The 17,665-nt window shown below is 38.9% G+C and overlaps 2 protein-coding genes and 1 pseudogene across 2 annotated transcripts in view; 1 reads left to right on the forward strand and 2 right to left on the reverse strand.

Moving 5' to 3' along the window:
* LOC136836308 (leucine-rich PPR motif-containing protein, mitochondrial-like) overlaps window positions 1–8,532 on the forward strand; it is a 99,072-nt gene extending 90,540 nt beyond the window's left edge. Inside the window, exon 19 of the mRNA XM_067100433.1 lies at window positions 8,395–8,532. Coding sequence (XP_066956534.1) covers window position 8,395 — 1 coding nt within the window. The 3' untranslated portion in view covers window positions 8,396–8,532. The remainder of the gene's footprint in view (window positions 1–8,394) is intronic.
* The window catches only part of LOC136836309 (uncharacterized), a 372,161-nt pseudogene continuing 361,898 nt past the window's right edge, over window positions 7,403–17,665 (reverse strand).
* LOC136836244 (uncharacterized) lies at window positions 11,552–12,058 on the reverse strand. The gene has a single exon (XM_067100250.1). The coding sequence runs from the start codon at window positions 12,056–12,058 to the stop codon at window positions 11,552–11,554; it is 507 nt and encodes a 168-aa protein (XP_066956351.1).

Genomic DNA, 17,665 nt, shown 5'->3' on the forward strand with positions numbered 1-17,665 from the left:
GTTCCCCTTTTGAGGATATGTTTCCTACAGCAGTTCAACTTAGTATTTTATTTGCTGAAAAATAAACCTTCGGATTTTCATATATTCTCAAGTGATTATTATGACCGTAATATTTCCACTTAAAGCTTGATTGCCTGTGTGTATGTGGAGGAGAGAGAGAGACAGAGAGAATGTTAGTATTCCGACTGGCTCTTGGGGTCTTAATTATGATTACCATATTAATCACCTTTGCCAATGTTTTTTTCAGATAAATTAAATCAAAAGTCACTGCCTTCGACAAAGTACCTTGCTTTATTTGTATATATAGTGTGTGTGTATATATATACTTACTTATATACATTTATCATTCTGTACTAACACCGTGTCCAACCCCAAGCGGTTCGTTATCATTTGTTCCCGTGGGAGGACTTTGGAGGCGTCTACAGAAATCTGATGCTTACTCGGCTTGTTCGCTCACTTTCCGTTGGCGACGTAAATTGTACAGTAACTGTTTTTCCCTTTATTACATCGTCCTTTCAAGGCAGTGAGGGATTTTACGGCCAGCTCCATTTTACAAAACCATTAACGACAGTTTTCACAGGAGGGGACAGCGAGGTCTAGTCAATTTGACAAAGATGGGCCGCTGACAGTTTTTATAAAATTACTTTTCCATTTCTTATTTCCATATAATAAAAAAATATTGCAATCATAAGTTTCTTCCACGATTAGTAAAAGGAACTTGAAGGGTCAAGGATCATCGGGTTGTCAAGCTAGGTGTCATTTGTCGGTGGTTATTCATAAGCGTCTCGTTGCTTCTGTTCACTGTCCACGCCATGAATCATGACAAATAGGATCTTTAATAATTCAGTCGCGTCTAAGGATGGAAAGTTCTTGGGTAATTAATATCTCTCTCTCTCTCTCTCTCTCTCTCTCTCTCTCTCTCTCTCTCTCTCTCTCTCTCTCTCTCTCTCTCTCTCGTTCTCAAGTGGTGTAAGCTGCATCGAGCAGAGTAGAACCAGATAGTCTCTGAATTAGCCAGCTATAGGTCTAGAAAATATTTCAGGATATAAGCGTTAACCAAACATTGCTTAACAGCAGCCATATTACCAATCCCACGCGGTTGAACTTAACCCGCAGTAAAGCACTGACTCTTCCGATAGCCATGCCTGCCAATGCAATACAATTGCGAGAGCGCATCCCCGCTGCAGCAGCATTACCGCGTCAGTGTTAAAATCCCCCGGAGCATTTATTTAATTCATCACCGTCAGCGGATTCCTTTATTGGGAATCATCGATGATTCATTGCCCACTCGGAGTTCTCGACCTCTGACCTCCCTCCTCCTCCTCCTCCTCCTCCTCCTGCTGTTGCTGCTTTTGTCCCCGGGGATGAAAGCGTTTGAAGTCGCTTTGAAATAATCCAGGGCCGCAATGTTGATAAAGGGCACGGAGTTTGTGTGTGCTTCAGGCGGGTGGGTGGGAGGCGGGTCGGGGATGACGAGTCTCCTCTTCAGTTGACACCTTGTTTATTATATTCGACTCGATTTTGTCTCGATGACGCATTCCGCTCCTCTTCTGGTGCGTCATTCGCCTGCCGTGCCGAGTGCCATGGAGGCGTTGACGTTTCTTGTATTGAGATAGCTTGTATATTTTATTTGTTTGTGTGTTTATTGTTTTTGGGGCAGACCTGTGGACTCAATCGGCTGCCCTGCCTGACATCGCTTCCCCTGTTTTCATGTGGATGAAGGAGGAGTTCGAGACGGGAGATGTTTGCTATGTTTTTGTAATGTGTTGTGGTGGCTGTTTTAGTTTGTATAGTCCCATATTCCCTATTATCACGATGAGTGTTACTTTTCAGTCATCATTTTTGAGCGAGGCTTAAGTAATCCCATATTCCCTATTATCACATGAATATCATCCCTTATTTCATGGAGTTGAATGCTGCAGTCTGTTCGAAATCCAACCTTGAAATGGTTTATTTTGATGGTTTTATTTTACTGAATCCTTTTCATTTATTAGTTTTCTGTAAAAGAAAACTAGTGTACCGGCTTTGTCTGCCCGTCTGCACTTTATTCTGGCCTCCCTCAGGTCTTAAAAACTACTGAGGCTAGAGGGTTGCAAATTCGTACGTTGATCATCTACCCTCCAATCATCAAACATACCAAATTGCAGCCCTCTAGCCTCAGTAGTTTTTATTTGATGTAAGGTTAAAATTAGGCATAATCGTGCTTCTGGCAACGATGTAGGAAAGGCCACCACCGGGCTGTGGTTAAAGTTTCATGGGGCGCGGTTCATACAGCATTATACCGAGACCACCGAAAGATAGGTATACTTTCGGTGGCCTTGATTATACGTTGTAGTGGCTGTACAGAAAACTCAATTTGCCGAAGAACCTTCGTTCTTCGGCGCATTTTTTACTTGTTTATTATTGTTAACACTGATTAATCGCTTACAAGATGGCATCTAATTGAATGCAACCTTGAAATGCTTTAGTTACGATGTCATGGCAGAGTTAAGTATAATGAAGACTTAATTGGTTTCTGCGACTCTGTTATAAAAAAAGCTGAACACCTGTAACAGTAAATTTGAAGACTTTGAGCTAAAGATAATTTTTGTAAATACTTTCTCGCGTGATGTCTACATCAGCAGTCTTTTGCTTGGCGCAAGTTTAGCATTTCAATAATTAACGCAGTCTCTCTCTCTCTCTCTCTCTCTCTCTCTCTCTAAAATCAAGAGATTTTCTCTGTCTAGTCTTTCGACTCTCTCTCTCTCTCTCTCTCTCTCTCTCTCTCTCTCTCTCTCTCTCTCTCTCTCTCTCAATCAAGAAATCATTTCTCTATCTAGCATTTCAACTCTCTCTCTCTCTCTCTCTCTCTCTCTCTCTCTCTCTCTCTCTTAGAATCAAGAAATCATTTCTCTATCTAGCACTTCAACTCTCTCTCTCTCTCTCTCTCTCTCTCTCTCTCTCTCTCTCTCTCTCTCTCTCTTAGAATCAGGAAATCATTTCTCTATCTAGCACTTCAACTCTCTCTCTCTCTCTCTCTCTCTCTCTCTCTCTCTCTCTCTCTCTAGAATCAAGAAATCATTTCTCTATCTAGCACTTCAACTCTCTCCCTCTCTCTCTCTCTCTCTCTCTCTCTCTCTCTCTCTCTTAGAATCTCTTTCTCTCTCTCTCTCTCTTCTCTCTCTCTTAGAATCAGGAAATCATTTTCTCTATCTAGCACTTCAACTCTCTCTCTCTCTCTCTCTCTCTCTCTCTCTCTCTCTCTCTCTCTCTCTTACATGCTTGCTTTCTGTCCGGGGAGGTCCAGAGCAGCGATGCACGGTGTCGGGTGACTTTGGATCCCTCCTCGACGAGGCTTTGGGTTGGACTTGAACCACGTTTCAGAGATGACACACGTGTACGATGCATGCTGTAGTAAATCTAAATCTCTCTCTCTCTTGTGTCTGCATATCAGTTACTGTTTAGGTATTCATATATTTTTTTAACGTAGTTTTGGAAGTTGTCGTAAACTTTAGATGACTTAATTGAATTTTTGATGGAAATTATCAATATTTTATTTTGTAATTTGTGTTTTTCAAAAGCTCATTTACATATATGCATAAGTACCTTGAGCACTAGCTGTGATGATTGCAAATTGTGGAGGTACTAGCTGTCGCCTTGTGGGTAACTTGGAAAGTGAGATAATAATAATAATAATAATAATAATAATAATAATAATAGCAAATAATAATAATAATAATAATAATAATGGAAAAGGGAATATATTAATAGGAATGTAAGAGAAATGCTTTCACTAAATTTTCCGATAGTTTTATCGCAGATGATTTGAGGAATCCTAATGTTGGCACGTTCATCTCTTTCTCAGGAAATGACCAAAAATCCTGGAGAATATCATCATCACTCGACCGTTGGTCCCTTACCACTGAACGAGCTGAGTCCGTGATCAATAGCTCCATTCATAAGAAAATTCTTTCAGCTTCTCGTACAAAGAAAGTTGTCGAGAATTGGCAGTTTTGTTCTTTGGGAAAAGATTACAGTAACGCCTTGAGATAATGGACTTCAACTTAGCGGGCTTTCGTACTCATCAGCAACTTTGTGATTATTTTTATCCCTGTGCTTCCATTTTAGATGCGGTTCATTTTCGGACATATCTCTTAAATAGAGTGCTGGTTAGCTTAAGTTAGGAACTACGTGGAATTTCTGTTTCTGTTAGTTATCTAGAAAATAATCCAGTTAGATATAATATAAAGTCTTCGTTCCTTAACGGATTTAGTTGCTTATCATGAAGGCTAGAACCCCAAAATGTTGAGAAGTTAAGCGAAAATGCAATGCAGTACTGCCCTAATACTATTATGCTTGCATTTTAATACATTTTTATCTGTTTATTGATTTTTTTTCCTTTTCTAATAAGTGGGATCTCTTCTTTTTGTATTTCCCTTTACTTCCTCTTACTTCTTCCTAAGAAACACCATATTCTTTGGAAGCTTGAATTTCAGGTCAGTGGCCCCTTTGGTGGGCTTGTTCCATATGAATAGGTTTCATCTATTGAATAATAATAATAATAATAATAATAATAATAATAATAATAATAATAATAATAATAATAATAATAATAATAATAATAATAATAATCAGGCGGGATAGTAATACTATTAGGTTATTTGATTCATAATTTCATGTCAGGCCATTTTAAGGAATCGTACATTGCATGTGCTTCAATAAAAGATAATCTTGAAAGCATACGCCACATGCCGTAGAACTTGACAGATCGCGTATAATTCTTCTGATTATTGAAGTACTGTTTGAATAGAATATACAATTTAGGCCGAAGGACAAGCGCTGGGACCTGTGAGGTCATTCAGCGCTGAAAGGAAAATTGACAGTAAAAGGTTTGAAAGGCGTAACTGGAGGAAAACCTCGCAGTTGCACTATGAAGCAATTGTTAGAAGAGGGTGGAAAGCAAGATGGAAGAAAGAATATGAATGGAGGTACAGTAAAAGGACTGAAAGGGGTTGCAGCTAGGGGCCGAAGGGACGCTGCTAAAAAACCTTAAGTAATGCCTACAGGAGGCACTACCCCCAAAAAAGGGGAGCACTGTGTGTAACTTGTTTAATACACACACATCGCGAATTAATAAAAACAAGAAAACAACTATTTCCCCTAGACATTGGGATTCATGGTACTGCATCGTATTGAATAAAATATTAGCTTGTTTTATCTCCCAAACATCAGCACGACTCCACTGGAACGAGATGTTTTATGATCATTCTTAGAAAGCTGGAATGAGGAAATCCTCTTTCTGTACTTGTCCACCACAAAAATTTCCTTGTCAGGTTTTATTTTCAGTATTAGCTATTTTTCCTTTTGCGTTTTGAACATGATTAAGTTTTTATTTATTATCTGTCCTGTCGTTATCCACCCAAGAGTTTTTGTTTACTCCATCAGTTTGGTTGGCTAAGCTTCTAAGTTTGGTTTTAATTTTTTTTTTATGTTTCGTTGCTTTATTACTTTCATCAGCTATATCAGAGGTTTTATTTTATAACTTCATCATTTCTTATCGGTTTTGTTTTGGCTATATCAGAGGTTTTATTTTATAACTTCATCATTTCTTATCCGGTTTTGTTTTGTAGGCTATATCAGAGGTTTTATTTTATAACTTCATCATTTCTTATCGGTTTGTTTTGTGGCTATATCAGAGGTTTTATTTTATAACTTCATCATTTCTTATCGGTTTTGTTTTGTGGCTATATCAGAGGTTTTATTTTATAACTTCATCATTTCTTATCGGTTTTGTTTTGTGGCTATATCAGAGGTTTTATTTTATAACTTCATCATTTCTTATCGGTTTTGTTTTGTGGCTATATCAGAGGTTTATTTATAACTTCATCATTTTTATCGGTTTTGTTTTGTGGCTTATTGCTACATGAGCTCTCATCAGTTTTTTGTTTTTTAATCTTCATAAGTTTTGCTTTTAATATTTTAAATGTGTTTATTGCTTCATTAGTTCATCAGTTTGATTTTTTGTGTACAAGACATAAACCAGTATTTTGGTTGTGTGTATTACTTAACATGAGTTTTGGCGTCAAAGTTAATTGCGTTTATTACTTTATCAGTTTTGGTTTTGTTGTTTGTGTTTATAACTTTTTAAGTTTCGGTAACACCAGTTTGGTTTTGTTGTTATCAGGGTGGTTTATGTAGAGTTTATTATTGCTTTCTTAGTTTTGGCTTATGTTGTGTCTTCAGTTTTGGTTTATTGTTATTTATAATTCATCAGTATCAGTTTTAGTTTCGTTGTTGACTCACCATAAATTCATCAGTTTAAAAACTTTTAACTCTGATGAATTTAAAGAATGTGGTGAAATTACAAGAATTCACCTATAAAACCAGATTTGGTTCCATAACAAGAATTCACCTATAAAACCAGATTTGGTTCCATAACAAGAATTCACCTATAAAACCAGATTTGGTTCCATGTCAGTTTTGGTTTGTTTGCGTTTTTTTTCTTTTGGTTTGTCGTTTGCTTTTTTCCTTTTGGTTTATAAAAAGGAAAAGTCTTTTTTTACCAGAAATTACAAGAATTCACCTATGAAACCAGTTTTGGTTTGTTTGCTTTTTTTCTTTTGGTTTGTCTTTTTTTACCAGAAATTACAAGAATTCACCTATGAAACCAGTTTTGGTTTGTTTGCTTTTTTTCTTTTGGTTTGTCTTTTTTTACCAGTCTTTCAAATACACAAAAAACAAAATTGAAAAAACGAAGAAACTTTTGTTGTTTTCAATTCTGGTTTACCAGTCTTATTGAATACATAATAGGTTTTCTTCTATTTTTGGTTTGTAAAGTTTACATAATAGGTTTTCTTCTATTTTTGGTTTGTAAAGTTTACATAATAGGTTTTTCTTCTATTTTGTGGTTTGTAAAGTTTACATAATAGGTTTTCTTCTATTTTGGTTTGTAAAGTTTACATAATAGGTTTTCTTCTATTTTGGTTTGTAAAGTTTACATAATAGGTTTTCTTCTATTTTGGTTTGTAAAGTTTACATAATAGGTTTTCTTCTATTTTGGTTTGTAAGGATTTGGTGAATAAAATCACAGAGTTTGTAGTTTTGTAAAGTTTGGTTAAATAAAATCACCAGTCTTTAAAACATAATAGGTTTCTTTTGGTTTGTCTTGTTATAGGTTTCTGTTTTTGTTTGATTCGTTTTTTCACCAGTCTTTAAAATACATAATAGGTTTTTTCTTTTTCTTTAAATACATAAGCTAGTTTTTTGTTCTGTCGTAATCTTCTGGTCTCTGCGAGTCTCTCCTCAGAATTGGAATAACGAAAAGTTTATCATCTAGCTGAAAAATATCCTGGGATTGTGCTCGTACAACGCTTCTTAATGTTTGGTATATCAAGTTGTCAATGTGGGAAACTTCAAACACTTCTAAGTTTGTATATATATATTTATACTTTCACACAAGTTCTTTGGCAATTTTCTGAATGGAATGAACAGTTTTCATGAAAACTATGACCGTCTTCAAACGATTCATGCCCATCCATAACGTCATCATCATTTAATTAATAACAATAATGAACCAGAATTATATGAAATAAAATAGATGACAGAGGTAGAGAGGATAGTAATGTACAACGTTGTATATTTAATTTAAAGTAAACATTGATAGTAAAAATTTACATTCATAACTAATTAACAATCTACAGGACATGTACCCAAGTACAGTATATATAACCAGATTATAACAAATTGACTGATTAATTTTGTACTCAAACTTTTTCAAACGCATCTACAATAACTAATTTTAAGAAGTATTTAATTTGACTTAGTTCTTTGACTATACAAATCTAACAAATAATTAGTAATTATATCATAATTTACATACGTAAATATACATATGGCGTCTTTAATCATTATATATAACTTACCTACGTAATATACCAACAAAATACACTCAAGTGTCGTATGTTACAGTGCCTTGTTCCAGTAACTAATGTGTATAAATGTTTGACATCTTGCAGTTCTCATTAACATTGTAACAACTTTAGATTTTATGACTAGGACGATTAGAAACCACAAAAATTACATATGACAGTACGATCAGAATTAACTTCAGTCGGAAGACTGAGTAATAAAGTAAATTAAATTAAGCAACAGACCAAGATCATGTCTTTGATATTAATTGTTCAAATATGCCTTAATTAACGATTTATATATATATGAGGTCTCTCATTAAAGTAGTGGAATACTGTCCGATATCGACGACGTCTTTGCAATGCCCACCAGACAAATGTATACATTTTTTTTCTCTTGCTGCTTCCTTGCACGAAGTTTTGCCAGTTTTTTCAATCTTAAGGACACTTAAATATGAGTAACATAACTGAAGTTCGTCACTATACTCTCCTCTTTTCTTTTTCTAAGATGCAGGAAGTTGGTTTTCCCTCTTGCTGTGTGAGGCTGTGAATTCCTCATGAACAGCAAGCGAGGCAATAGTCTGAGGTAGACTTCGACTTCAAGATCATCTGTGGTGATTCGTCGAGACAAATGGACCTGCAAAAGAAGTGTGTCTATAATCTTTATTTTGATCACATATGTGTAAAATCTTCAAACCGACAATAAAGTTTCATAACTAAGAAGTAGCAACCTCATTCCTTCAACAATACCTGCATAAGAGCTACAAAGGACCCGGCAATTAAAATAATTAATCCCGCATACTTTGTGACCTAAAGACTTTTTTGCTTAAGTTGTTTTCACTTGCTTTAATCTGTGGTCCTAAAACATAGTTTAGGTCTTAAAAGTTTTATTACAGGTTATGGCAATGAGCTGTAACCAATTGGACCATCTGTTATCTACCTAACGTATGTGTTCATCATCCTTCCTACCTTCAGCACTCTCGCTTAAAGGGTGGTTGAGAAGTCAGTCCACTATTGCTTAAAGGGTGGTTGAGAAGTCAGTCCACTAAAGGGTGGTTGAGAAGTCAGTCCACTAAACTCGCGAGAAGTTTTCTCCCAGACTGTCCCACTTAATTGATGTAGGAGGATAAGGGAGAGATTGTATACATCAGAAACTTCAACATGAGGACCCCAATATTGGTTATCCTCCTCAAAAACCTTGCCTCTGTTGCTTATCAGCTCTACTTGTTGGCACTTCCTCTTCTAGTACTGATAAACTTTTGTCAGCTTATGAACTTATAGTGAATAAAGTGACAACACAAGCCTGTAAAAGTCCTGTGGCGACCTGATAAACTAAATGTCACTGACAAGCTCAGTCTCCACCACTTTAGAACCTTTATAACACAACACAGCTCTTAGGCTTTGTCAAACTGGCATATATCACATCACCAGCTCAACTCTCACACAGTCTGTTGTCCAGTGTCAAATCTTTCAGCTGGATGGTGGACAACACAAGGTTTTTAAGATATCCTTACTTCTGACCGGTTCATCTAAATTCACTAAAAGTTCCTGAGGCACAACATCCTACTCAAGGTGGTTTTGGTAGGATACAGTGCCCTGGGACATTCTTACCAGAATCAGACTGGTCCCTAGCAAGGACATCTTAAAATTTGTGTGTTTTCCACCATCTAGTTGAGAAATTTGGCGCTGGGCAACAGGTAGTACTCGAGACGAGATGATGTGACTGGTGTTACTATGATAGATTCATTCCTGAACACCCACAAGTTTATAATCATTGCTGGCAAGTAGAGGCTGCTAGTAAGCTAATACTCTTACCGAAGGAACATAATCCTCTGAAAAGATTCTAGGAACAAATTATGACCACAGGTATGAAAAAATCATACAACACTGTAGCATGAAAACAATCCAAATGAGTGTGACTGAGAGGGCTTTGAAAAGTGAACTTAAAAGTGTACCAGATGGTCCAAGCAGCGACTGAAGGAAAGGCTTTTTCACATAGATTTTTAATAATAGAAAAGGTATAATCATTGGGCCCTTTTGAAATTGAATTAATATAATTAGCTATACAAGCGTTGGGACTCAAAGAGGCTGGTCCAGCGCTGAAATGGAACTGATATGTAAAGGTTTGAGGTGTAACAGGAGGAAAACTCTAAATTGTACCCAGAATCAGTTGTTAGGAGAGGGTGGAGAGTGAGATGGAAGAAAGAGAAAATGAAAGGAGGTACAGTAAAAGGAACGAAAGGGGTTGCAGCTATGGGCCGAAGGCACGCTGCAAAGAATCTTAAATAATGCCTACTGTGCAGCACATGAGGTGCACTGACGGTACTACTCCGCTACGGGGTTGTTGGTCTTGAAAAGACGGTAGTAAACTAGTTAGATCTCTAAAACAGAAAATCATCAAAGTTACAGCCAACACTAGAGGAAAAACATACTACCGTATTGTAATCTGAATGCGTGTTGAGCAAGATGGCAATTAAGCTTTTAATTTTTGTCCCACGGCATGAGAGTGATGCTCTTGGTCAGAAGCCTGTCTTTAGAACCCATGGCCTAAAGGGGTCAATTTGTACTGGCAGTACAGTGGAATCTCGATACAAGGGACAGAAGAAGAGAGGGTTGAAAAAATGAAAAGGTCGTCTTGTGACCTAGAATAAATGAAAAGGTCACCTTGCTGACCTATGAAAAATGAAAAGGTCATCTTGCTGACCTAGGAAAATGAGAAAAGATCATCTTACACTTAGGGAAAAATGAGTACAACATCTTGCTGACCTAGAAAATGAAAGGTGTATCTTCTGGACTGTAAAATGAGTGGTCTTTCTGACCTAGAAAACAAAAGGTGTCTTGGACCTGCTACAAATACTCATTGAATCGTCATGGTTGACTTAGATCCAATATATGTGCTTGTCCCTAGATAAATGCAGATAACCCAAATATGCCATTGTGTCTGAGAACAAAGTGGAAAAATAATTACTGCAATAAGTAAAGAATAAGCAAAACTATTTGGCGAGGTATAAAACCACAGCAAATTTGGATCTAACCAGTTACTCCCTGGAAGCTAATATATAGCTGCTTGTGCACTAGTTATGGCATGAAATCAAGCCCTTAATATTAATTCGGTTTGATCCTACCTAAAACTACAATTACACACACAGTACACCTATAATACCAGTTAGCATTATTGCATTGCAATGTTCCCTGTGTACTATGATACCAGTTAGCATTATTGCATTGCAATGTTCCCTACGGTCAGCTAAGGTAAGGTTTGTTACTGTCTACAGTATTCAAGTATTTTAAAATACTTTATAAGAATAATAATGATTATAATATTCAAACTCATCTTTATGCTAAATATAGTTATATATGAGTATTCTGACAAGTGTGCATTACATATACAGACTGTAAGACCTATCAAAAAAGAATTTAACTGTGTTTAGCCTGTGTGCATAAAATTAATTCAGTCTTACTCAAAATAATGCACCATTTCTTTCCTTACAGATCCCATATTTATTGCTAAGAAAACCAAAAGAACTAGTTTGCAGTCACTTACCTCATTCAAGCCTAATTCGACACAGTCATCACCAGAAGCCGTGAAATTATATGTAGAAACAATTGTCGTAATTTGGGCACCGAATTGTCAGCGTTCTCTGTGCACTGGAGAGCGTGGACAGTCACATGCATCCTAGCGGCAGAGTGGCAGAGAGCGTGTTGGAGGAAACCACAGAGGGCCCACTGGATGGGATAGTTATGATGGTGCTTTGCAAAGCAGGCGGGGACTGGAGATTTTTGCAGGGGGACGTGGGTGCGGAGGGGGATGGAGGCAAAGGGCACTTCCTACCCTGCGATGGGGAGGATGGTGACGGGGGCGCCGACGTAGGAGGAATGAGAGTTCCTTCGAGAGGGACGTACAGTGAAGAAGGGGGGTCAGAGGTGTAGAAATACGTCGTGTGAATGGGATATGTACGAAGTGAGACTCGAGACGACGCTGACGAAAGCCTTGATTTGGTCTTGGCACGAGCGCTCGACAGTGACGGCGACGACGCTACTGACGAGGAAGTCGACGCTGACGACGCTACAGTACCCGAGACGACGGGGGAGGAGGATGCCGGCGACAGCGTGGCAACGACAGAAGACGACAACACAGACAGCGGTGTGGGCAGGAGATAAAAGGCACGCATGGGTGAGAGAGGATCACAGTATACAAGACGAGGAAGGCGGTGACGTCGACGAGGCTGTTTCTTGTTGGCCCTCCGGTTCTTTCGGGAAGGTGATGGCACTTGGGATACGATGAGCATCATCAGGCTGTGAGCTAGAAGACACCGTCACTTGATTATTGACCGTGACAGTTACTGGCTGGTGGTGAGAATGTAACGATGCCCTGCTTGAAGAAGAGGACTTCAAAGAGGCACTGACTGGTGTAGTAGTTGTAGCAGCAGCAGCAGAAGTTTTCGCAAATCGCGCCTCGGCCCTGGCTTTCGAATTCGTCGAGAGCGACGGCGACGCCGGCGGAGATGGCGAGCCGGTGGATGCTGTCGAAGAACGCGACGAAGATGACGGAGAGGAGAACCCAGAATCGCAAGAGACTCTGGACATGGATGGGGACAGAGACGAGGTGGAGGAGACGTTGGAGGCTCTGGATGGTGGGGGACCTGCTATGCAGTCATTGAGGAGGTTACCGGCGGAGGAGGTTTTGAAGGAGGTGGTGTGAGTTACGGGCAGTGAAGGGGCTCTGGATTTACGCTTCCCTCCGATGTTGTCTTCGTGCTCTGATTCTGTGTCTGTGCTTGAGTGGTCTAAACTGCGACGCCATGAAATCTGTTGGGAAAAGGAAAAGGGTTTAATACCATTGAAACCAGTTTCTTTTAAACTTTGCTGTAGTAACTTTTATACGAGAAAAGAAGAATGATTTTATACCATTCCAACAAGTTTCTTTTTTAACAACTGTCTCTTTACACGAGAAAAGAAAAATTATTTTATACCATTAAAACCAGTTTCTTTTGAACGATGCTGTATCTTTACACGAGAAAAAAATTATTTTATACCATTCAAACCAGTTTCTTTTGAACGATGCTGTATCTTTACACGAGAAAAAAATTATTTTATACCATTCAAACCAGTTTCTTTTGAACGATGCTGTATCTTTACACGAGAAAAAAATTATTTTATACCATTCAAACTAGTTTCTTTAAAGTTTTGCTGTAGCATCTTTACACGAGAAAAGGAAAATGATTTTATACCATTCAAACTACTTTCTTCAAAATTTTGCTGTATCTTTACACTCATTCATTCTTTGATAATGAAAACGTTAAGGAAAATACAGTTAGTGAATGCACAATTCTGTACCAGCGCATAAGAAATTAATGAATGAATATCACTTGGAAATCTTTTTGCCAAATCTTGCATAAGCAACTATTTAAAGTTTAGCAAATCGATAAAAAAGTTACAAAATTATTTGGGAATCACTAGTTCTTAGTTTTCGGTATTTTATGAGAACCTGAATCCAAAGAGCTCAGGAATAAATGAATGGGAAATGGCGCTAAATATGTGATTCATGCAAAAATAGCCTACAATCTGATGTTACTTATGTACTTCATCATTTCCAAATACCAAGACTGTTGCAATTATACTCTGCAAGAGAAAATTTCAAAATCACTTTGCTTACACCGTGCAAACAATTATTCTTGACAATTGGCAATAAAACTACTTTTATTTTTTCTCATTCTTCATAAAGACTTGTAAAAAGTTAATGACATAACGTCTACATAGGTAATGGGGTTAGCATGATCATCACTGGGGAACAATATTCAGAAGACGATCAATGCCCCATTGAGCGGTAGCTCTGTCAGTGAACCTCGCGCCGTGCCACTGGGGGGTTAGCGCTGTCAGTGCACCTCGTGCCGTGCACTGTAGGCACTACTTAACGTTCTTTGCAACGTCCCTTCGGCCCCTAGCTGCAACCCCGTTCATTCCTTTTACTGTACGCCCGTTCATATTCACTTTATCTTACTTTCCACCCTCTCCTAACAATTGTTTCAACATTGATTTCAGCACTGAATGGCCTCATAGATCCCAGCGCTTGGCCTTTGGCCTAAATTGCATGTTCCAATTGTATGCTCCAATTCCTATGGGCACAATACCTTGTTGACGAAAGTGGGTTAGGGGTCCTGTCAGTCAAGAACAAAAAGTACAGACTAACTCACCCTAGATTTGAGGCTGAGGGCATAGTTGGCGTTTCGTCGAAGAACGAAGGAGTAATTCTGCCTGGCGTTACGAGGCCACTCGCTCTGAAGGAGGAGGGGGTAATCGTCGTGCCTCAGGGGGCGGTCACTGTAGGGGCACTTGACCACCTCGTGGACAGCGTAGTGCCTGGGACTCTCCTTGCTGTTATAGCAGTTTAACAGCAGTTGAACCAGTTCCTCCGACGTCGTGCGGTAAGACACCAGCAGAGATTTGTATTGTGACTGTCGAAAGAGAAATGAGATCAGGTCATCGTTTCAGTCTGATGAGAAAGTTACTCGAGAAATGAAAAATAAACTCGTTCATATCTTAATACTGGAACTAATTGTATATGGATTAAGTGGTACGATTATAATTGTTCTCTTAAGTTCAATTTTTGAGTGCATTGATAAATTATAATTCGTGTCTGATATATAATAGTCCTTGCGGTTAGTGGCCTTTTATTTTACAGCTTATATTTAATATGACATCGGCAATCAAATCACGTAAAATTTGCTTCAACTGCTTTCACTAAAATTCCTTTTAAAAATTACCGTTATCTCATGGAAAGTTGCAGAGATGACTGGCTCCCCCCCCCACTCTCTCTCTCTCTCTCTCTCTCTCTCTCTCTCTCTCTCTCTCTCTCTCAAAGAAAGCAAGCACACACACACACACTCTCTCTCTCTCTCTCTCTCTCTAAAATAAAGCAAACACAAACACACACACACACACTCTCTCTCTCTCTCTCTCTCTCTCTCTCTCTCTCTCTCTCTCTCTCTCTCTGTACAAAAGACCGCACACAAACACACACATAGACACACAAAAACCAATCACACGTCACGTACACTTGTCTTTAAGGAGACTTGATACAAGTCGACTACATCAATCTACGCGTGTAAGTCAAAGAATCGCCACGTTTTGACAAACAGAAAACCAAGTATGTGTCACTCGATAACGTATGACAAACACCTGCTCTCAAACACTCGGAAGTGAATTAAAAAAAAACCTTTGATAATCCCCTGACAATTGTAGAATCTATACCCCAGGCATCAAGATGGGAGTTTATGGATTCTGGAGGAGACCTTCGACGGGATGCCGACGCTGAAGCGGGCATCCTTCTAGTAAGCGCACTATAGTAGCTTGCGTCGGCCTTACGGTCATCCAAGACTAGGAGCCGCCGCGTGGGCACTCCGTCGCCGGGGCTTCTGACGGTGATCTCCATCCTGACGAAGAAGAGATTTGGGTCTGGTGTTGCAGCGGAATCTCTGCAGTAGGAGGACGATGAGCTGCTGCAGGTGGAGGCCAGAGAGGGCGGGAGGGTCTGGCACTGATGTCCGGCCGCATGAAACGGAGGTACACTTTCACGGGAGTCTGCAAAAGGAAGAATTGGGAAATGGAGTCACTTGGAAAGAAAGGAAAATGAATCGTTAATCATTAGCATCTAACAGAATGCTTGAAAAGAAAGGAATCGTTAATCATTAGCGGCTAACAGAAATGTGGAAATGGAAATGAAATGACCTGAAAAGAAAGGAATCGTTAATCATTAGCAGCTAACAGAAATGTGGAAATGTAAATGAAATGACATGAAAAGAAAGGAATCATTAATCATTAGCATCTAACAGAGAGTACCAAACAGTTTTAGAGTCGCGTTAACTCCTTACACACACACACACACACACACACACGCAAAACCAAGATATCTAAGACAGGTCAATTAAAAAAATTTTTGACCGAGACTTGTGTATAAAAACAGTCATGACTCAGAAGAGCTAGCCAGTGATTCCAGAAAATTAAAAACTATTTATAACTGACAATTAAAAAGTGGAACTCGCCTCATGAGGGTCACCAAAATTAATTAGGATGATGATGATGGAGAGAGAGAGAGAGATGTTTTACAAATAGTTCACCTCCCCTGTGAGGACTTACAGCAGTTGTTGCATTTATTGAAACAATAATGAGAGAGAGAGAGAATCTTACTAGCAGTTCGCCTCCCCTGTGAAGACTTACAGCAATTGTTGCATCTAATAAAAACAATGAGAGGGAGACGGAGAGAGAGCGAGAGACCCACTCACCTTCATCCTTTGCAATTTCCATAAAAATGTCAAAACAATTCTGTCAAAACAAATGGCGCATTCAAGCATGAATGACACATCCTTGTCCCCATCCTTTTTATTAACCTTCCCTGTCTCCCACACCATTACCCTAACCCCCAACAATAAAGGTCAGTGCATGAGAAGCAGCAACAAAAGACCTGGGTTCTGTACGGTAGATTCCCCCCCCCCCTTTTCTATTCATCCACTCACTCTCCATTCACGGGATTAAGTTGGGAGGAAATGACATAGAGGTCGATCTGTGAAGACACCGTGAATGTCTTCTCTCTCTCTCTCTCTCTCTCTCTCTCTCTATTACATCATTGTTTTCAATAAATGCAACAACTTCTAAAAGTCCACACAGGGGAGATGAACTACTAGTAAAATTCTCTCTCTCTCTCTCTCTCTCTCTCTCTCTCTCTCTCTCTCTCTCTCTCTCTCTCTCTCTCTCTCACTCACATCATTGTTTTCAATACATGCAACAACTTTTAAAAGTCCACACAGCGGAGATGAACTACTAGTAAAATTCTCTCTCTCTCTCTCTCTCTCTCTCTCTCTCTCTCTCTCTCTCTCTCTCTCTCTCTCTCATCATCATTGTTTTCACATACATTGTTTGCAACAACTTCTAAAAGTCCACACAGGCGAGATGAACTACTAGTAAAATTCTCTCTCTCTCTCTCTCTCTCTCTCTCTCTCTCTCTCTCTCTCTCTCTCTCTCTCTCTCTCTCTCTCTCACACACATCATTGTTTTCAATAAAGGCAACAACTTCTAAAAGTCCACACAGGCAAGATGAACTACTAGTAAAATATTCTCTCTCTCTCTCTCTCTCTCTCTCTCTCTCTCTCTCTCTCTCTCTCTCTCTCTCTCTCTCTCTCTAACATTATTGTTTTCAATACATGCAACAACTTCTAAAAGTCCTCACAGGGAGATGAACTACTAGTAAGTCTCTCTCTCTCTCTCTCTCTCTCTCTCTCTCTCTCTCTCTCTCTCTCTCTCTCTCTCTCTCTCTCTCTCTCTCATGTAAGCAGGTCTATGTTATCTACGCTTCTTATGCAACGCTAAGGTTGCTGCTGCTACTTTTTTGTAACTTCTTTGTCACCAATTTGGAGCATCAACGCTGAGGTTCCTTGAAATTACTTACTTCCCTACGAAGTTCGTATTCACAGAATTTGTTACAGAGCGTTTCACTTTTTATCCCCCATTTTCACCTACTAGGCCACTGCTGCTTTCCCACGCAAAATGTGATAAACATCCATTCTGCTACTTATTTCACACCCGCGCTGCTACTTAATCGTCTGTAACTGCCATTTATCGAAATTACAATTAGAAATCTTACCGTGTTACTACTTAATGTATTCGGTGTTATCTCTCATTTCCTTTCGTGTTTCTGCTGCTTTTCCATTTGTAAAATCTATTCTGCTGCTTTTCCACCTGTAAAGCCTATGCTGCTGCTTTTCCACATGTAAAATCTATTCTGC

The sequence above is a fragment of the Macrobrachium rosenbergii genome, chromosome 56 (assembly GCF_040412425.1).
Source record: "Macrobrachium rosenbergii isolate ZJJX-2024 chromosome 56, ASM4041242v1, whole genome shotgun sequence".
NCBI classification, from domain to species: domain Eukaryota; kingdom Metazoa; phylum Arthropoda; class Malacostraca; order Decapoda; family Palaemonidae; genus Macrobrachium; species Macrobrachium rosenbergii.

Bases quoted from the DNA above. Each gene is read 5' to 3' on its own strand.
- LOC136836244 (XM_067100250.1), bottom strand. From the start codon at position 12,058: ATGCGTGCCTTTTATCTCCTGCCCACACCGCTGTCTGTGTTGTCGTCT.